A 22,367-nucleotide genomic window follows, 5' to 3' on the forward strand; every position below is an offset into this window, starting at 1 on the left:
CAACAGATAAGTCGCTGGGAGACACCAGCGACATCATCAGTGATTCGTCGGGCGTGGGCACTAATTCGGACTCGGCAGCCTGCTCCATTGGACATCCCAGCACCACGGTGGTGTGCATGGAGCCCTACGCGGGCAACACGGTGGGTCACATTCGCCTGCAGCCGGGTGATGTGATCGAGGTGGTTGGCAGCACCGATTGCGGCCTGCTCGAGGGCTATGTGCGTGGCACCAATCATTCGGGCTTCTTTCCCGCCGACTGCGTCCAGGAGGTGAATCTGCGCCAGAAGCACATTACCAATGTGATGACCGCCAGCACGGGCATGGCCCCACAACAACACCAACAGCAGCAGCAGCAGCAGCAGCATCAGGCATTGCAGGCCCAGCAGACACAGCCAGCCTCCTACCAGGGCTCCCCACAGCTGAGCCTGGGCGGTCACTCGGGCAGCTCCAGTACGCTGCTCCAACAGCCGCATCAGTCGCCCTCGCTCTCCATGACCAGCAACGGCTCGTGCCAGCAGCAGCCCGAGGGCATGGTCAACAATTCCATTGGACAGTACAGCAGCGCCACAGCGCCACGCATCAAGAAGAGGTAAGAACACTCATAATCCCCGCCAGATGGATTCCATATTTAATGTAACTTTTGTATTTGGCTAGCGCTTACAACGCGCCACGCTCAGTGGTGTTGCATAGGGCCAAGCGTGGCTTTGGCTTCATTTTGCGCGGTGCCAAGGCAAGTTCCCAGCTGATGCAGCTGCGTCCCTCCGAGCGCTTCCCAGCGCTCCAGTACTTGGACGACGTGGATCCCGGCGGCGTTGCCGACATGGCCGGACTACGTCCAGGCGACTTTCTGCTCACCATCAATGGGGAAGACGTGAGCGCCGCCTCGCATGAACAGGTCGTCGAGATGATACGCTCCGCAGGCGCTCTGGTCAACATGACCGTCGTCTCGCCCCAGTTTCCACTGCAGATGCAAGCCAGCGCTCAGTATTTGCCCAGCGGTGCACGCGCCGGCAGCCAGCATCTGTCCAGTGGACCCAGCACACCGCAGAGCGCGCACCGCCAATGCGCCACTTTGCCCCGAAAGATGTCTATGGGTCCGGGCGGCCATGCCAGCGGCAGTGGCTCTGCCGGTGGGGGAAGTGTTCGCATGGCTCCGATGCCACCGCGCCGCGATCCAAAGACTACCCTGAGCGTGGGTCGGGCCAGAGCCAAGTCGATGGTAGCCGGCCTGGAGAATGGAGGCGAGAAGGAGCAGGACGAGCAGGTGCCGCATGCCAAATCCAATTCGGTTGAGTCGATTGCCACGCCCACGCCCACACATCCGGGCACGCCGGTGCAGCTGCGCACGGCCAGCATTAAGGCGCGACCCACATCGAGTCGCATCACAGCTGCCGAGCTGGAAGAGCTCTTCCAGCGACAGCAGGGCGAGGGCAGCACCTCCAATGCCAGTCGTTACGCCACCATGATGACCAGCTCGCGGTTCCAGTCGGGCACAGACAGTGGTGCTGCGACGCCACCCGGCGCCAATGGCTCGCCAATGCGCACAGGTCCCCTGGTCTATGGCAGCGTGGCCGAGATGAAGCGCCAGAAGACGGCGAGAACCAAGCATGGCAGCGGCACGCTGCGTGGCAAGCCCGTCGCCACGCCCACCGTGGGCGGGGCGATTGTTGGCAGTGGACGAGATCTGAAGCGTTTCCACTCGACGCCCGATCTGCATGGACCGCAACTGCACGGCTCGGCCTCATCCATTTGGCAGGCCGCAGGCAAAGGCCATCACTCGCAGGACGATGTGGCCACGCTGCATGCCTCGCTGCAGCGCCTCAACACAACTGGTGACAAGGAGATCAAAGGCGGGGCAGGTGCAGCTGGTGCCGTGTTGCCACCACCCAATCACCCACCGCCGCCGCCCCCAGTAGGTCAGGTGGTCAAGGTGGAGACGCGCAGCAGCGTCTCGGAGTACGAGAGCACAATATCGCTGCAACAGAAGCTGAAGAAGCGTGCAGAGAATGACGCAGTCACCTCGGCGGCCATCGATGGCGTCCAGAGCAGCTTCAATCCGTCGGCCAATGCCAAGATCTACGCTTCGCCGCAGGAGCTACGCAATGTGATGGCCTGGAAGCTGCGGCAGGCGCAGGAGAAACCACAGCAGGAAACCCTGCCACAACCACAGCCACATCAGCAGCAACTACAGCAGCAGCAGCAGCAGCAGCAACAACAGCAGCAACAACAGCAACAGCAGCATATCAGTCAATATGCGGCACCCACACAGCTGCGTCCACAGGCTGCAGCTCCGGTGGGCTCTCACTATGCAGCTCCACAGCTGCAGCAACAGCCAACAGCAGCAGTCGCTGCACCACAATCGCCTCCTGCGCCGCCACCACCGCCAGCAGCAGAACAACAACAGCAGCATTCAAATGGCACTGCAAGTGCATCAGCAACTGTTGGTGGTCTAGCTCCACCCATACCCGAGCCGGACTACAGCTGCAGCGAGTCAGACGGCGAGGATGAAAACTCGATTCTGGTTGCCCGCAACACGAAGCTCAATGAGAAAATTGCACTGTTCGATGTTCCGGAGACCAGCGGCAACAGCCAGGGCAGGTAAGTGTCTCCAATTGCCTCTAACTGTACTCGCATCAGCCACCCACTAACGTGTGTTCTTCTTTAGCGGCAGCAGCTCTGCCTCTGGCTCGGGTGCCTCCATATCGCACTCGCTGTCCGTGGAGGAGATACAGCGCATACGCAGTAATCTCAAGACCTCCAAGTCCTCGCCCAATGGCTTTCTTAAAAAGGAAGACGAGCTGCAGCAGCAGCCACAGCAGCAACAGCTGCTGCCACAGCCCGCTGCTGGCGAGGATGAATGCGATAATAGCAGCTCTGGTGTGAGCAGCGACCAAGAGTTGCTCGCCACGTGCGGAGCCAAGCCAACGGATACCATCAAGAAGAAGCCAAGCGTTACTATTGTCGAGGAGCCGAAGACCATACCCGATCCACCAATGAAGCCATTGGCCAAGACGACCATCAGCATTGGGGCAGCAACAGTCAATAGCAACAGCAACAGCATTAATGCAGGCACGAATGTGGCGCATGCCGCAGCTGCCTACGAAGCAGCCACTAAGACTAGTACCCCCAATCTGAACAACAATGCCAGCAGCAATCACAACAACAACAGCAGCAGCAACAACATGACAGCGACAGCAACAACCACGCTGACTGTAAAGCAGCTGGTGCAGCAGCAACACGCGCCAGTCATACAGCAGCAGCAGCAGCAACTCAGCGCCACTAAACCAACAGTCATGGTGGCCAACAAGCCGCTAGGAGCCACCACTCAAGTCAAATCGAATCAACCCGTGCTCAGCCCTCAGGTGCTTGGTCGCATACCCAACGTGCATCACCAGCAGCAGCAGCAGCTGCAGCAACACCAATCGAATCCCAATATAAAGCTGATTGCCACACAGCAGCAGATACTGCAACAGCAGCAGCAGCAGCTGGCACACCAGCAACACTTGCAGCAGATACTCAAAGCCAAAGCAGCGGCCGCTGGTGGCGCCAGCACCGCCGCCCTGGTGGCCAAGCAGCAGCAGCAGCTGCACAAGGGCCACGACTCGGAGCTGGAGCAGCGTTCCGATCTCGATGACGATGATGGTGAATTGAGTCCCTCGCCGCCGGCCAAGGCATTCCAGCGCCACAATTCGCTGACGCGCAAACAGGCAGCGGCCATTGCCATGCAGCGGGGTGCCACACGCACCACAGCCGTCTCGTTGGTACAGCTACCACCACCTCTCGAAGCGGACAGCGATGGCGAGCCAACGCAGCAGCAACATATGCTGCAACAGCAGCAGCAACAGCAGCAGCTGGCCACGCATATTGTGGGCATGCTGCCCAGCGGCCAGTTGGTGGCAGTGCCCTCTGCTGCTGTTGCTGCTGCTACCGCTGTGTCGCAGCCGGGCAACAACAATCTGCAGCTGTGCACCGAGAACCTGGTGCTGGCACCGCCGCCCCAATTCTGTGACTGCAATGATGCCAAGCATGCGCCGCAGTATCATCCACAGCAGCAGCAGCAGCAACAACAGCTGCAACAGCAGCATCAGCAACAGCTACTGCAGCAGCAGCAGCGTCACCAGCAGCAGCTGCAATTGCTGCAGCAACAACAGCAACAGCATCAGCAGCAGCAGCAACAGCAGCAGCAGCAACAACAGCAGCAGCATCAGCGGCTGTCTGGTGGCGCTGGCGCTGGCGCAGTTGGCACCTTGGGGCGCGTGCGCATTGTTGGCGCTATGCCCAAGGCCAATCATCATAGGCTGCACTAGAGCAGCCGTCGATAACTTATCGATCAATCGATTGATCGATCAACAATTTGCCAAAAACGTTTAAACGTTAATTAGAGTTATAACAGCAAAACAGCAACAGTCATTGCCATTCACAACGAATAGCTGCACCCACACACACATACACACAACACACACATGCGCACGCTGGCAACATAAGCTGCCAGCAACATGTTTCGAATCAATTTCAATTGCAACTTGTATGCAAATGCAATCGATGACTAAATAAATTCAAAAATATGTATGTAAAAACATAAACATAAAAAAAAACAAAAACGAAAACGAAAACACAAAACAAAAAGAAAACGATAGAAGAGCAAGATATGATAATTAGTTAATTACGCCATGTGGCACGAGCACGATTTTTAATTTGTTTAATTTCGAAAAGCGAAAAACAAATGTTCTATTATTTTATTATATTTATTGCGTGTGATATAAATTTATGTACGCGGCGTAGGCGCAGCAAAGAAACTCAAACAGAAAGGATTCATACCTTTAATTGAGCATTTGAAACAAGTTTGCAATATTTAAGTAAAGTTCTTTATGCATATATGTAAATCGTAAATAAATAAGTTTATCGCAATTGAAAACAAACTGAGCCCAGTGCCGATGGCCAACTGTCGGCGGCTCAGTTTCTTTTCGAGCTGGCACAAGTGAAAGTGGGCGAAAATAGCCGCGGAAAATGCCGTGTAATCATCCACGAAAAATGAAATTCACTTTTAGCATAAGTATGAAGTGTTTAACCTAGGGGCTAGTTCATTGTTTCAAGTGCATTTCAGCATCCATCCATTCAGCAATATGCACAAAACACTCAAAGCGCTCATCGACAGTTTTAGAGAAACATTTTAGACAAACGAAAGAAGAAATAATAACAATAACAATAATATTAATAACAATACTAATTGAATTTGAATTTGCGCATTTAGCCGAATTGTTGCGTCGAGTTGGCGGCTAGCCACGGACACACAGAAAACCACTTACCTAATTAACTACTTAACAATTAAAGGCATTTTTAAAAAGCATATTTAATACAACTCTACAAACGCGTAAATTTTTGCTAGTAAAATTTACAGATTTTTACTTTTAACACCCTTTTTGTATAATTGTTTTTTAGAGAACAACTTTAACTTGCGCAAGTATTACAAAGTAAAAGGCAACATACATAAAATAACAATAATACAATTTGAATAAAATTATAATTCTTACACGAAATATCGAATATGTAATTTGAAAGAGGTTCTCGAGTATCTGAAGAGCTCCAACTTATAGACATGCGTATTAACGAGTAACAATTATTATAACTAAGGCTGATTTTATTGCATAATAGAACGTGCAACACATGTGCGACATGTAACAGGCAACATCTAAAATTGATTACTAGCAATAATAATATTTAAAAACTCAACTAATGCTAATGCGAACAGCAACAGGCAAAGGCATTTACATTATTTAAACAAATCCCGTTCAAAGTGTCGCAAATCATTTATAATTAATAATACTAAAATAATTCATAATATTATTAACGATATTAGTAAGCTTAATATTTAAACATTTAGAATTGGCAGGCCGCACCTTTGCACTAGCGTCTAAGTGTTGAAAAGTTATTAAACATAGCCCCACTCACACATATAAACAGTACACTTACACACCCACATACACACACACGTATATATATGAATATATATATTGGCAAAGCTAGCTTCTAATTAGATTTAGCACACCATTTAGTTCTCGCAATAGCTGCTAATTATTTGTAAAGTGTTTTTAGTTCAAAATCTCTACCAGCCCCCTGGTCTATCTTCTCCTCCTGTCACTTCATTTAACTCTTTCGATTTTAGCTAAGCTTGTTTTACGTTTAAGTTAACCACATGGATACCTTAGTGATCCATGTCGAGTGCTCATGCAAGTCCTACCTATGTAAAACTATATATACTATCCACACACGTACACAGACAAAACACATATATAAACATACATATATCGAGTACATGCAGAGTAAGCGTGCATAATAAAGTTGCGTACTATTCACAAATATAATGTTAAACAATTGAAGCACACATACAAAGCCACTCACACACAGAAACACACATTAAATGCATGTATTTACAATTATGGAATATATTTATTATAAGTCATAAAATATGCAATTATGTATTATGAACATGCGTATACAGAAATCAATAAATATGAATGAAAAACATATCGACGGTTTCCTTTATTCCACGAAATTAAATTCCGTAAATACCATGATGTCATATATTTCTCATTTATTGTAAATTTGCAAGGACATGCAAGAGTTGCATATCGGTTTTCCAGATGTCATAACTCAGGTAAATCCATAATTACCACATATTCCAATAATTATTATGATTTCATTCCGTAATCGTAGCTGATTCGCCCATCCGACATTCAATTTTATCGATTATTAATAAATCGAAATTTTTTTAGCTATCTCATTTTTGTATTCGGCCCGTATTTTATGGTCAGATTCGTTTAAGTTTAGTAACCAAATACAGAAACTAAATCTCACTTGGTTGCATTTTTAGTTGCCTGTTATTGGCCAAAACTCGGACGGCAGAAAGTGGTGCATTAGGATGATAAGGATAGGCTCTCATGATGCCCATCACTCCAATATTGCGGAGTCATTTAAGAATTCAGGACTTTTACGATTTAGTTCCTTAAATATAAACCCCAAAATGGGGCTGTTTTCCATCTATTTAAAGGACATTTGGATGTTTTTTTGCATATTCATAATTATGAGGCCTATTGGGTCTTCCATTCCAATGCTTAAATTGCAATTCTTGACTTATATCACCATGAACTACGTTACATAAAATAACGTTTGTTTCCACCTTAGAAGTATGCAATACTTTATATTGCATTGGTTGCATATAGGAGAATAACAGTACGAGGATATCTGACTGGGAAATAAATTCAGGAAAATAAAAGAAATCTTTTTATTTATTTACAAAAGTAATATTTTACTATTTTATTTTGTTGCTTTTGTTTTTTTTTTCTGTCTGGTTTCTTTAATATTAAAAGAAAATCTACAAATGTTTGTAGTTTTTGTTTTTGTTTTTTGTTTTGCCAACAAATCGTTTGTATACCGAGTTGCTGACACAGAAGTTTTGTTGCGCATCCTGGAGGACAACAAAACGGCAAACCGAAGACTTGTGCACCAAAGAAATTTGGCTAAATTAAAAAAAGATAATAGGAAATAAAAGTAAGGATAAAAACAAAACAAAACAAAATGCTGCAAAAGGCGCTTTTTGTTTTTGTTTTTTTTTTTTTTGTAAATTATACGCTAAAATTAATTTGCATTTGCTTTTGAAGTTTGTTTTTAGTTTTTCTTTTTGCTTTTGTTTTTTTTTGTAAATTGTTAAAGTTTTGGTTTGCCGCTGGCAGCTGTTTGCTTTTAATTGATATCGAGTTGTGGGTGTGTGTTTTACTTGCAATGCTTGCAACTCGCTGCGCCTCGATTGAATTGCAAGTTTTCAATATATATATATGTATATATATAGATCTGTACTCGTATATATATGTAATAATAATATGCCATATTGTATATAGTAATAATAATAATGTATATAGATATATACTATATAATATATATAATTTGCGTGTTGTTGTTGTTGTGGTTTTTTGTTTAAACAAGTTGGTTTCGTATCATTAATTACAAACTACAATTCGCGTATTTCTTTATTATAATAATTGTTTAATAATAATTTTTTGTTAGTTTTTTCTTTTGTTTTTGTTTGTTTGCGGCTTAAATACTTTGGGCTACGCGTTTGTTTTCTAGGCGTGTGTGTGTGTGATCAGTGTGAGTGTGTGTGTATGTGTGTGTGTGTGTTCGATCAGCATTCGATCTAGGCATTATCTATTAAACTGCTGCTCTATTATATTTCTGGAAGTGTCGCTGTCGAATTTTGTATGGCCTCTGAGCTGAGTGAGAATGGAACCGATCTGAACTATTTAACTTATGGACTTATGGAATTGCGCTAATTCAATGTTGTATAATAATTTCATAGCTGGAATCTCTTATCATTTTTGTCAAGTGGGCTGCTGTGGGCGTGGCATGGCGTCACTTGGTAACGCGGCCAAAAACGCAGTTAGCTAAAAATGTATTCGGCTGTTTCCTTAGATATCTACTTCAATAATTGTTAGCGCTCTTAATCGAATAAATATATATACACCTATCGAGATGAATATATAGTCTGCGTATGCGTATGTGTATGTGTGTGAGTGTTTGTGTGTGTGTGTGTGTGTCTGTTGTACATATATATGTATATAAATTTATTTAACAAACTACTAATTTTAAGGGCTTTATGCACGCTTTTCACTACCAAAAAACTACGCGTAGTATATTTAATTATAAGTTTTATATATATACTAAATTTATATATATTTTTAATGTATATATATCTCTATATATAATTTTTTCTTTAAATATGTTTTGTTGTTTTGCGCTTAATTCGCATTGTTGCTCCGCGTTTGCTTTCGCTTCTCGTTTGAAATTTCATATAAACTTAATTGTTACTCAAAAATAATGTACAATAATAATTAATAACTGTTTCTCCGCTCTAACTGTAAAATTTCTCATTTTTCTGTTTATATTTTTATATATGTGTGTGTGTTTGTAAGCAATTAAAATATCACCAATATTTTTGCTTTTACTCTTTTTTTGTGTTTTCTCTTTCGCAATTTTTCGTTTTCATGTAAAAAATTAAATTAAATTAAATACAATATAAAAATGTACAATTTTTTTGTGTTTTCTTTTTTTTGTTTAGTTTTTCATTTTTTTTCTGACGCGTTTGTTAAAAAGTTTTCTTTTGTTTTGTTGTTGGTTCCATTTTCGTTTTTTTAGCTTTCTTTTTTGTATTTTTTTTAGTTTTGCTTTTTGCTTAAGTAAAATGAAATGTGGGCGGGCGAACTGTGCGCTGGGCGTGGCCAAATTGCATTAAGTACAAGTGCTTAAGTTCTGCGAGAGTGTGGGTGTGGGCTGGGTGTGGGCGTGGGTATGTGTGTGCTTTACTATTTGTCTTGTTCTTTGGGAAATATATTTTAAGGCTGCTTTTGAATACTTTGTTGCTCGAATTATTATTTCAATATATATATATATATATAGAAATATATATTTGTAGCGTATGGAATGTATGCGTACTGGCCGCTGCCGCTGCCACGCCAACAGCGCTCGCCCGCCTTGGACCGTTGCTGCCCTCTGCCCCAGAAACGAGGCGGGCAGCTCTAGCGGCTAATAATACAGTAAAGTCCCAAATTAAAGTACATCGAAACGAACTTAGCATCTAAAATTCACACAATTAACAAACAGGGGATGAGGTTTGAACGGGATTTTGGGGGGCAATAACAACAACAGGCAACAAAAAAATTAAACAAAAACAGGCAACAATTGGTTGGTTGGGTGGTTGGGTGGTTGATTGGTTGGTGGCTAGCGTGGTGCTGGTGTTCTTTAGGCAGGTGCTGGCATCCTTTTGATTTCACACTATTCCCTCTCTCTCTCTCTCTCTGTCTCTATCGCTTTACTGCAGTATGTCCTGTAGATTGAAGTTGTCGTTGTCCAGCGAGTTGATCAGATCCTGCGTGGAGAAGTTGCTGTCCACCGGCAGGCTGTCGAGGAATTCGAGACACAAGTCATTCGAGTTGGCCACCACCGAGTTGATCGTCTGGCTAATTGAGCTGGCGCTCGCAATCGTGCCCACGCCCACGCCAACACCCACGCCGCCAACCGCCTGGGCTGCAGCATTGTTGTTACTGGGTCCGGGTCCGCTCTGGCTCATCTGCAGCAACTGTTGCTGCTGCTGCTGGTGTGTTGTTGTCGTGCTGCTGGTTTGGACGAACTGCTGCTGCTGCATCGTGATCTGCTGCTGCGTCTGGCTCATGTGCATGCTGTTAATTTGCATCTGGGTGGCCATCATGGCGCCGCCACCGCCGCCGTTGCCGCCAGCAGCTGCGCTCTGCTGCTGCTGCAGCAGCTGTTGCATTTGCATGTTGCCGCCACCACCACCTCCGCCGGGTCCCATGTGCTGCTGTTGCTGTCGCATCAGCTGCTGCTGCATTTGCGCGGGCGTCAGCTGCATCTGCGGGCCGTTGGGGCCAGACATCATGCTGCTGTTTGGCCCGTTGCCCGGCGCATTGGGCGCTCCATTGGGCATAAAGTTGCCTGTCAGACGTAGAGCATTAGTTGAGCTGAACCGTTAAGAAGCTGCAATTTGAAGATGCTTACCACTGTTGAAGCCGCCTGGTCCTTGTCGCATGGGTCCGCCCGGACCGAAGCCCATTTGCTGCTGCTGCTGCGTCATCATCATGTGGCGCCATTCCTGCTGCGAGCCCATGGGCATGCCATCGGGTGTCACCTGCACATTGGGCGGCCGCTGCTGCTGCTGCGGTTGCTGCTGCTGCTGACCGCCGCCGTATGGTCCGCCCATGCCGCCGCGTGGCCCGCCGCCCGCGCCGCCGTGTTGCTGCATGTACATGGCCGCATGCTGGGGCCGCATCATTGGCCCAGACGGTGGGATGGGTTGCTGTGTCATTCGCCGCATGGCCGCCGCCTGTGCAGCGCTGTTGGGGAAACGTCCGCCGCCGGCGTTGCCACCCACACCCACACCGCCGCCTACGCCAACGCCAACACCAACGCCACCACCAACGCCAACGCCAACGCCACCGCCGCCCACCGTCTGCTGCATCATCTGCGCCTGCATCAGCTGCGCCTTGGTCGCATTGTACTCGGGCGGCGGGGGACGCGCACCGGACATGTGCTGCTGCACCTGCTGCTGATGCTGCATTGCCTGAGCGCGCATCATCTGTTGCTGCAGGAACTTGGCTTGGCTGCCGGCTGGGACCGGCACCGGGCCACCATTGCCGCCGCCCATCATCATCTGGGCGTTGGGCGCGCCTCCGTTCGGATTCATTTGCATGGGATTCATGGGTACTCCGGGCCCGCCCATTTGCATGCCCGGCATGCCGCCCATAGGTCCGCCTAGTTGATTCATTGCACCATTATTGGGTCCGCCAGCGCTGCCGGCGTTGCCGCTGCCCGCACCGACAGGCACGCCGCCCGGCTGCTGCTGCTGCTGCTGCATCAGTGGCACATTGCTGCCGGGTCCGCCATTCGCATTGGCCGCAGCCTGCGCTTGAGCAGCCGCTGCGGCGGCCGCTGCTGCCGCCGCCTGCGCCTGCGTTTGACGCTGGCGCATGTTGGGCGGCACCTGCTGCTGCTGCTGCTGCTGGGCGGCTGCCTGTTGCTGTTGAGCAGCAGCCGCTGCTGCTGCTGCCGCCGCCTGCTGTTGCGTAAAGTTCATGCTTTGGCTTTGGGAGAGCGAGAAGCCGTCGGAGGGTACTGCAAGTCGGATCACAATTCAATTAGTTCGAGTATTCGAGTGCCGAAGGAGCATTTGCTGCACTTACCATTTGCATTGTTCATATTTTGATTTGGTTGCTGCTGCTGCTGCTGCTGGGGGCCGTTCGGATTGCCTCCATTGGCGCCCGAATTGCCGCCGTGCGGCTGCTGCTGCTGCTGCTGAGGATTGGGTCCGGAGTTGCCCGGTTGCTGTTGCTGCTGCTGCTGCTGTTGCTGCTGCTGCTGTTGCGCCTGCTGCTGACTGAAGAAGACGCCCTGCTGCGCGGCAACCGAGACGTTGCTCTTCATGTCGCTGCTCAGGTGCAAATGCTGACCAGCAGAGACCTGGAGGGAAGAAGAGCAGAGAAAAGCAAATTAAAATTCCATAACTTTTGTTCACAGCTGCAACTGAAGCTCGGCATGATAACAGCACATATTACGTATACGACCTGTGACAAAGAGCAAAGTGGAATGCATTCAATTCACCTACATAAGACTGAATATGAATGGAATGGTGGAGAGCGAAAAGGTAAGGAGAAAGGCTACAAGCCAGCCTCCACTTGACGAGAGGCTTGTAGATATCAGCCTTTCAATAGCGACTTTATCTCTTATTTAAATTGTGAAAAGTCTGCTCAGGCCAAGTTTTGTCCGATATATAGCTATACTCCTTCGCTAAACGTTCGCTTCACAAGCGAATCCTGAAGCTAAGGCATTGCTTGCATCATATTTTTCTTAGCTTAACTTTAAGTTGCATCGCTCGAGTGATGTTTCAGCCTCAATGCGTGTGGTTTAGGCCTGCTAATTGCATCCCAGCTGTCTGTTATCTCTCTTCGTTTCCTGTTGCCCCGACGCTGACCCTATCAACTTTCCAATTTGCATCGGTTTTGGGCAGCCTGTGGAATTTGACTGCCTGAGCCAGAGTCAAAGATTTTGAGGCTAATTCCCGGACGTGTCCTGGGCTGAGGTAGCACATTAAGGACCTGCCCGCCACCTGCCCCGCTGGCAGCTGTCAGCTTTTGCGCTACGACTGTCAACACCAGCCAGTGGGCGTGTCAACCAGTGGGAGTGGCTATGGGTTAAGGGTTGAATGGAAGTTGGTTTTAGCTGCGGGTGTTGCAGACATTGAGTCGGCTGCTGAAGCTTATTATCAAGCACAGCTGCATTCGCATTCGCATCCGCATCCGCATCCGCATCCGTGTCCCATTTGATGGCCTTTGCAGCTGGCTAAGCTGGCAAACTCTGTCGCACTCACACACACACACAGACACAGCGAGAGTGACAGCCACACAACAACATTGAGGCATAAATCTTTTGGCACTTTTTCAGTGTCTACTTTAGCGGGCGTCCGGATCTTTAGCTTCTGCTTCTGCTTCTGCTGCAGCTCGCTCCCAGTTCATATTCATATTTGCAATTTATTTGTTCCGCTTATGGAAGGGCCTGACCCACTAGAAAGGGGAGTTGAAGTGGGTTCAACTGCGTGGCGCATTTCAATGCCAAGTGCTAAAGTTCGTGTTGCTGCCAACTGAACTGTAAGCTAGAGATGGCTGCGTGACAAGGCACGCGTAAGCACAAAAGTCACTCACGAAATCTGCCTATGAAGAATACAGTTGAACTTGCTGAATAACTGCAGTCGTTCTTATATACATATATATATATATATATATATCCCATGCCCATCTCCAGCTTAGCATATCGTTTAGCCCTGGCCGAGCACCTTGCCTCGTGCTCGTCCTCGTCCTCGTCCTCGTCCTCGTCCACATCATTGTCAACTCTATATTCGAGTCGACGCGACGCATAGGCCAGCCAATAAATCTTGGCGACACGACTTCAACGTCGCCGTCGCAGTCAGCGTCGGCGTCGACGTCGCAGTCGCAGTCAACGTTCAGTCAGCGCTGCTCTCAGTGACCTCGCCTGGCTGTTGGTTTTTGGCGCACTAAGCAACTTTGTGGCCTCTTTGGCCATTGTTGTTGTAATTGCTTGTTGGTTTAATTTATTGCGTTTTTGTGGCACACGCATATGCACGGCTGTGTGTGTGTGAGTGCGTGTGTGTGGCATAAAGTACACTGATTAAAAGTCATGGACTCGCTGAGCTAATTGAAGTTTAGTGCCAACAGCAACAACAGCAAACGCCAACTGTTGCCACAGCGCGCTAACTCCCCACTCTAGCCACGCCTCTCCGCCTTTGTAGGGGGCTATCCCCCGTTCATAAATCATTTGCATGCCACTGGCAAAAGGTGTGAAATGCGTCTGCTAGCGCAGCATGTGCATGCGGCTGGCGTTGCCTTTTGATGAACACCTGAAATTAGCCTGCAAACTGCACATTGCGTATACGCACTGTATACGCTGACAATTTGTGGTTTTTAATACTGCACTGAGCATTAAATAGAAGAGCAGTCATATGACAGCTAATTGATATGATGACATCTCAAATGAATTCATATTGCTCAGAATACTGAGGCATCTTTTCTTTGATAACGACTTATATTAGCGACACCAAAGGTTGAGTACAGCAGGCAGCTGCATACGAAGCTGCGTTATCTTTTTCTATGATGTATACATTTTTACACGATCTATGCCTTTAGAGCTTGCCATAATCGTTACGATGTATGAAGACATATAGGATTTGTTTAGCTTAAATATGAAATTCTTTTTGTTAGTTGGGAATTTCTCAAGCAGTACTCGATGAATATATTATTTTATTTATAAGATTTCTTAAATGAAAAACATATAAGTACTTATTCCTTTTTATTAATATTTATATATATTTTATTTATATTTATATGTATATCATTCATATATTTTATTTATATATAATATTTCTATATATTTTTTATATATCTTTTTCATATTTATATCAATAAAATATATATGAGTATAAATTAAAGTTCTGTAAATTGATTTACTATTATTTTTATTATTAGTATTATTTATAATTTCTATTCATCTGACTTGACTATAGATATAGTCATTTATCATTTGCTATCCCAATGAATGGACAACAAAGCAACATAAGTATACGCTCATAAATAGATGCTGATCAGGCGTACTAATATATATACTATATATATATATATTATAAGGCTGGCTTGGCAATATATAAATGAATATTCATGCACAGCATGGGCTGAAATAATGCCAAATATGTAGATGAAAGAGTAGATTGCGAGCTTCCCCTTGGGACATGCCTATATCAAAGTGAATGTTTGATCGATTTAATCAGCGCTGTGTGGCAGGTGAGTGAGCAGCAGTGCATTCGCTTTGCTTCGCTTCACGTAATTTACTTTAAAGAAATCCTTTGTAAGGACTCAATAACTAAGTCATTGGGCAAACAAAGTGGGCGAGCGTACTTTTACTAGCATACTTCGGGGCGCAGCTCGAGGCAAGGCAGACGTAGCGAGGGTGGGCAGTAGATGTGGGTGGCAACACGAAGAACGACTTCATAAAACAAATCATTACAGCAGCTTTCATAAAAGGACAAACATGGGCACAGTCGAAGGACCAGGCTTAAGCCAGGAAAGAGCAGAGCAGGCGGGGTGGCGTGGGCGTATGTGTGTGTGTGTGTGTGTGTGTTAGTTGACGGGCAACGGGACTACATACATAAAATATCAATAAAAAAGTTTAAAGGTAACTGCGACGACTTGGCGCGAGCGTTTGGCGACGTAACCACGAACAGGAGCAGAAACAGGAGCTGGAGCTGGAGCAAGAGAAGAAGCAGCAGGAGTCTCTCTCTCTCTCTCTGTGTAAGCCGTGCGCGTAAATCCTAAGCTATTACCCCAGCGCCGCCATATTGATTGCGCTGGAGACAAACCGGGCATCCCACACACACAGGCCACACACAAACACCCGCACACACACACACACAACAAGGACTCGTAAGCAGGAAATGCGCATTTGACAAGCCAAAAAGATTGCCGCATGTAGAGCTCGCGACCCTGCCCCTACCCCCAGCAAAGGGACTGATATTTGAGCAGAGGGCAACTTGAATGCTGCTTGGATAGCCGGGGATGTATGCCTTGCATATAGACTTGACAATGATATATGTGACTATGCCACAATGAGAGCTGCTGCTGCGAGTGTGTGACATGTGTGTCTGTGTGGGTGTGTGGCTGTGTGGCTGTGTGGCTGTGTGTGTGCGTTGGGGTCGTTCTACAAAAAGAAATGAAACTTCAACTCAGCCTCGGGGGCTGTTCCGTCTTATTGGCCCCCATGCACGCACGCACACACACACAGACGAGAACAGTTGAGTAGTGGAAAACTGAGAACGCAACTGTACCAAACACAATCAACACAATAACAAACTTGTTGCCCAGGCACTTAAAATAATTGAAAATGAATATGAGAAAAGGCAACTTCTTATAATGATATATATAGAAGTATATATCAAGTGCATTGCACAGCATGACAACTGTTAATGCGCAGATTACAGAGTGTTAATAGCTCAATGTGGCTTAACATATGTGTCACATATTTTAGCCTTGCGAGTAACAGCAGCAATGTTAACAGCAGAGCAGTTAAACAACTAATTACAGAGTGTTAACAGCAGTGAGATATTTAACATATGTGTCACATATGTTAGTCTTGTGAGTAACCGCAGCAATGTTAACAGCAGAGCGGATGCCTACGTGTTGGCAACATATGTTCCAAATTTTAACTTAACTTAATCCTAAACAACTAATTAAAGAGTGTTAACAGCAGTGCGATATTTAACATAAGTGTCACATATGTTAGCCTTGCGAGTAACAGCAGCAATGTTAACAGCAGAGTGGATGCCTACGTGTTGGCAACATATGTTCCACATGTTAACATACAGTTAAACAACTAATTACAGAGTGTTAACAGCGATATTTATTTAAAGCTCGGCGCTGTGCTGTCAACACTTTCTCTGATATTTAACATAAATAACTCCTAAATCACAGTTGAGCCACCTTGCAGCATATGTCTACAGCTAATTTCTTTAGCCGGTTTTAAAAACTAAATGGAATAAGTTCGGTTCATTGAACAATCGAGTTACAGTGAAGCTGGTAGCTCGCATGCACTTCATGAGCGAGGGATGAAGGATAATTGAAGTTGGTTTAAGTGCGCCTAGAGAAGGCAATTGAAACTAGCGAAGCAACAGCCGCCCACTCATCGAGCGATGCACTTGGCAGCGGCCCAGCGCCAGAGTCAATGAAATTAGCAAAACAACACCAGCACCAGCCCCTGCAGCCCCCAAAGGAGAGACAACAACCACCCCGATGCGAATTGCCTTTGCGTCGTTTTTCTTCATGTTTTCCTTATTTGTTTTTCTTTTGCTTTTTGGCACTGAAGCCAAAAAATCTAAATGAAGCCAAGAGAATGTGTCGTTCTGGCCAGGACTAAGGGCAGCCTAAGGGGGGAATCGACGCTGTCATTGGATATTTGTGTGACATAAACTAGCTGCTCCAGTGCTGCCTCCTGCTCTACAGGAGGTGCACGCGATATTTAACGAATTTTTGACAGCGTCTAGTAGAGAGAGACAGACTGAGAGATAGATAGAGTGAGACGTGGGAGCAATCTCATTTAGCGAGGCGTTAAAGCGAAGCGAATTTGATTTTTAATTGGCAAGGACAGCCAAACAGGAGCTGTTATTAAGCATAAGCTTTAATGCCATTTATCGACTTAGTGATTGGATGAATGACAAAACAAGTTTGAAATTTATATTGAAACTTTAAATCCAATACAAAAAGCTATCATTGATTGATTTAATAGCTATTGATTCTAATACGATTTTGCTTGAATTTCATTGCGTGAAACATGAACAACTTTTATATTATCATAAAACTTTTTGGCATTGTCCAAAAGTATTTCATTCTACTCAATGTAACCCAACCCTCTGCTGTGATCGGGCTACTTTAGAACTTATCCAGAATTATATTATTTTGCTTGATTGTCAATCAGTCAGTTAGCCGAATCGCATTAGCATATTGAAAGCTTTTGGCTTATCTATTTTATAACTAATCTAGAACTATAAGAACTAATGTCTCTCCCACTCGCTCGCTCTTTGTGGCTTTCTCGAGTCCAAGCTATTGTTTCCTTCAATCAGCCAGTTGGCCAGGCTTTATGGCTATTCTCTAGACTGCACAACTCATTCTCTATTCGAATCTCCCGGGTAGCTACCAACTTTCATCAGGTCCAACAACAACAACAATAGCAACAAGAAGGGAAAAGCTGGCAAGTTTGAACGAGCGGTGAGTGGCCCAAAGGATTCGAGTAACAGGCTCGAGGGTAAATGTCAATATATGTATGAACACAAGAGAGAGAGGCAGCTATAAGCACATTTAGTAAAAGAGACAGAGAGAGGTGTGTGTGTGTGCGTGTGCATGTGTGTGGGAAACTTTTGATACAGTTGCAGTTAGCACACACAATGCAAGCGAACCCTTTGGCCCTCAATGCAGGACACACAGTACAGACACAAAGAGCTCCCAATCTCGGTTACAAAACGCAGCACTCTATCCCCCACCTGCATGCATGTGTGTGCCTGTGTGTGTGTGCTGCAGCATGTCAATGATCATAAATTAAACTTGCAATAATTATAAATTAAATTTTGGCATAAATGGGCATGAGAGCGCCATATGCAAAAAGCGAGGCAGGGCGGCGCATAGAAAAGGGCAGCAACGGGCACCTCTCATAGTAAAGGACCCCCTCCCCCACCGGGGCTGGGCTATAGCAGGCTACAGCGAGAGCGAGACAGAGCAACAAAACATGCAACGTCTGCCTCGCCTCTAGCCACAAGTGAACTGCACTACATCACAGAGTGTAGTTGTGCAAGCATGTGTGTGTCTGCGTGAGTGTGCGAGTGTGTGTGTGTGTGTGAGGGTGGCTGGGGAATTGTCCGCTTAAATCATTTGGGCCGCTTTGTGGGATGTAGTGCATTCGATTTGTTACTTTGTTGGTTTAATTTAAAGTCCAGCTCATTGGGCAACATGATACGGATTACACATACACTCACGCACACACACACACACGCACGCATACAGATACACACCTGTAAAATTTATGAATGCATTTTAATGGATCCCTTGTCAAAGTTAATGGCCCCGTAACGAACAACCTGCAAATGACCCGGCAAAAGCTACAAAAAAACCAACACGCACACACACACACATACAGACAGACAGAGTAGAAAGCTTTATAAAAAGCTCAGCAGCCGAGTCAAGCTAAAGCGATATACCTCTTATTAGATGATGAGCTAAGTAATCCTGTTGCACTGCTAAAAAGTCTTTTAGCTTCTAAATAATAATCTTTTAATAATCTTTTAATCTAAATAATAATCTTTAATCTTTTAATGTTTAACTTAAATAGTTGCTCAACAAATGCCTAACAATAGATTAAAGACATCTTCGAAATAGATAAAAATGTAAAGTTGATAAATATATGGATTGATCTCATTGGTTAAGTAATATTTTTTGTTAACAAATTTGTTGATTGTCTAGTATAATACAGATTGCAAATAAAAACAGCAATTAAAAAAAAAAAAAAATTATCAAAGCCACCAAAACACTATTTGAAAATTCTAAGAAAATCTTAATAAAGACATTTTAAGCATTTTCGAAATAGTTAACAAAAACTTATTTTACATCAGTTCCGCGAAATTTCAGTTATTGAAAAAATTTTCAACTGTTTCTATTAAACATTTCTAGAGTTACAAAGAGAATATCAAATTGAAATACTTGGAAAACATTCTGTAAAAGATTTTCGTATATGCTTGATTATTCCAATTTGCTACCTAACTAAGCAATCTGTTTGCTGAAACCGATTTAAGAATTAAATTTAATTGAAAAAACTTGTTCCCTTCAATTGGCTGAGAAATGTCTGAAAGTCATTTCCAGATATATATAAATGTATATTTATATATATTGCGATTGCGATTGCGTGCCGTTCCTAATGAGAATGAGAATGATAATGAGCATAATAATGAGCTGTATGCAATTTTAGTCCGTAATTGGTTCGCAGCATAATAACTTATAGATGCCAACATGATGACTATAAAATATCTTAATACCTATAAGCTGATATAAAGAAATACACGTTTATCGCTAGCTCCAGCGATAAGGTTTTGATAATGGCTAATGAAGCTCGTTTGGGTGAGTCAGAGCTAAAGCATCCCATAGATAAAGCAGCTGCATGGCAACAACACAGCAAATTGAAATCAAAATAGCATTGAGAAGAATTCTTTGGTGAGTGACTCGTGTGGCACAGCTGTGTGGCGACTGCAGCAGTGACAGAGACGGAGACGGAGACAGAGGCAGAGACAGAGACAGAAACAGAAACCGAAACAAAAACAGAGACAGCTAAACAAACATCTGCGAACATTTTTGCCAGCAAGAAAAACGCCTAAGAAACGCGCGCGACTCGCGGCTGACTCACAGCGCGTTTTCTGGCTGCTATGCGATATTAAAATGCCAAACGAAACGTGCCAAGTGCCTAGCGAACTAAATGCAATCCACAAAATGATATTGCAAGTGAAAGACATGCATTTATAGAGTTTGCTGACGATTCAACTATTTGTCATCCAAAAAGAACTTGAAAACATTGAAGAGTGACGCGATCGATATGAATATATGATAGAAGCATAGGTATTTAGGTGGAAGCATGAGCTGGCTTAAGTTGTTAATATAAGTATAAAAAGAAATAATATAATTCTGATTGATTCCATAAAGTCAATATATAGATAGCTCAATGATTGAAGGCGATGTAAGAAACAAACAAAAGAAGCAATTTGCTTGTACAACTATAAAAGGATATGAGATCAAAGATCAATTCAAAGCGAGGTTCAATTATAGAACGAAAATAGAGATAGAAATTGAGATAGAAGTTTATATGAATGTATATGACTTACAGATACAAATATGAGTCATATGAGAACACTGTGAATTTTGAATAAGGATACAGATTGATCACAAGATCTATAGGCAAAGAGATGATAGTTAAATAATAAAGTTGATATGAAATATAAAATAATTTATACGATATTAAAGTTAAAGTTGAGCCTGATGTTATATTATACGTTTTAGATAACTGCTAATTGAACCCATAAGAATATTGCACATATAGAAATTCTATCAAACTAATTTTAAAAGTAGACTGCATATCTCAATATGTGTTCACTCACTTCAAATGAGCTCAACAAATTTATCGATCACAATTTGACGAATTCTCATCGCCTCATTGAGAGCGTCCATTTGCCTGTTGTCGATTCGAATTTACGTTTCAGTTTTCATCAATTTGGCAATGGCTAAAAAGTTCAACATTCGTTAATGTTATTTACACGTACTTTCCAAATAGTCGCTGCAAAAAGCGTGCAAATAGCAGCTGAAACCCGAAATGGAAACGCGCAAACTCAGGTTCCAGCGATACGCAGCTAAAATTATTGCGATAAATGAAAACGTAATATCCCTCGCAGGACGCTTTCCACAACTTTTGCTGAAAATTCGCAAATAAGAGAGAGAGATAGAGTAAGAGAGGGGGAAAGAGAGATGGGAAACTGACCAACAAATCGAATCGAATCGCATCACATTTTCCTTTCTACCTTTGGCTTTTGCTGTGGATGCATTTAAAAATTTGTTGGTAAATTTTTCGCCTTGATTTGCACTAAATGCAAATGACTTAACAACGGGGCGTGACACCAAAAATCAATGAAAATTTCATAAAAATCCATTTAGCCAAATCCCAGCAATCGTTAAAGTTAATTACTTAATTTATTTGCCCAACCGCAGCAGCAGCTGACAAAGGGTTTCCAATTGCTGTTGCTGCTGCTGCTGCTGCTGCTGCTGCTGCCGCTGCTGATGCATTAAAATAATAAACAATTAATAATAATAAAAGCAAACAAAACATTTGGCAGGCCACAAATGCGGCAGGCTAAACATAAACATGGCCCGTCGTCGAATAAAAAATAAAGAGACTACCACGAACTAAGCCCCTGGCCCCACCTCCTAGCTAAGCCACGGCTCTGCTGCTTATTACTCTGCACAACTATCTGGCAATAAACATAAAGATACCCTGTGCTTATTTTACTAGCAAAAAAGCCATTAGTGAGCCGTATAACTTAAGGAATATTCTTTCAGCGCATAGCTCTTTGACTACCCTCTCTTGCTGCCCCATCTTCCATCTACCTTTCATCAACTTGGTGCATACTTTTTATACTTTTTTTTATGCTGATTCTACTTTAAGTCTTCTACATGTCTCAAGGCTTTTTGCTTTTCTGCTGCAGTCGTTTTCGGTAACGTTTTACTGACTTATCTCATATACAATTTTATATTGAGAAAATAATGAATATTCTTTCGATTAATACTTATATAAGACATTTCTATTCCTTCTTTATATATATATAAATATTTATATATATTTATAATATTATTTATATTATATGTAAATATATTTTTTTATTTATATTCGTTAAAGTTTCACTTTTGCCTATATCTTCAAAAGCAAAATATAAATATAATATAAATAATTAAAATATAAAATATATATATAAACTAAAAGCACGTCAATTGACCAACCTTTTTCTCCCTTGGCCTTAGCATTTGTAAACGTTTTGCTAATATTCCGCAGCCTTAGATTGCATCGATAAGCTCCTTAGACAGTCACAGCTACAATCTGAAGTCCAGTATAGCTAACATGCCTAACTTATCATAATACCCTTTTCTTCAACCTTTCAAGTTTATCTC

The 22,367-nt window shown here is 44.2% G+C and overlaps 2 protein-coding genes across 8 annotated transcripts in view; one reads left to right on the forward strand and one right to left on the reverse strand.

Moving 5' to 3' along the window:
• The window catches only part of LOC111594650 (AF4/FMR2 family member 4), a 37,129-nt gene extending 32,559 nt beyond the window's left edge, over positions 1-4,570 (forward strand). For both annotated transcript variants that reach the window (XM_030222725.1, XM_030222726.1), the window contains 4 exons: positions 7-589; positions 655-2,598; positions 2,666-4,083; positions 4,150-4,570. In XM_030222725.1, coding sequence (XP_030078585.1) covers positions 7-589; positions 655-2,598; positions 2,666-4,083; positions 4,150-4,307 — 4,103 coding nt within the window. In that variant the 3' untranslated portion in view covers positions 4,308-4,570. The remainder of the gene's footprint in view (positions 1-6; positions 590-654; positions 2,599-2,665; positions 4,084-4,149) is intronic.
• Positions 4,571-9,177: 4,607 nt separating this feature from the next.
• LOC111594995 (neurogenic protein mastermind) overlaps positions 9,178-22,367 on the reverse strand; it is a 92,126-nt gene continuing 78,936 nt past the window's right edge. For all 6 annotated transcript variants that reach the window (XM_023308523.2, XM_030226056.1, XM_030226055.1 and 3 more), the window contains 3 exons: positions 11,748-12,024; positions 10,567-11,679; positions 9,178-10,503 (listed from right to left, as the gene is read on the reverse strand). In XM_023308523.2, coding sequence (XP_023164291.2) covers positions 9,863-10,503; positions 10,567-11,679; positions 11,748-12,024 — 2,031 coding nt within the window. In that variant the 3' untranslated portion in view covers positions 9,178-9,862. The remainder of the gene's footprint in view (positions 10,504-10,566; positions 11,680-11,747; positions 12,025-22,367) is intronic.

The sequence above is a fragment of the Drosophila hydei genome, unplaced genomic scaffold, assembly GCF_003285905.1.
Source record: "Drosophila hydei strain 15085-1641.00,03,60 unplaced genomic scaffold, DhydRS2 tig00000060-arrow-pilon, whole genome shotgun sequence".
NCBI classification, from domain to species: domain Eukaryota; kingdom Metazoa; phylum Arthropoda; class Insecta; order Diptera; family Drosophilidae; genus Drosophila; species Drosophila hydei.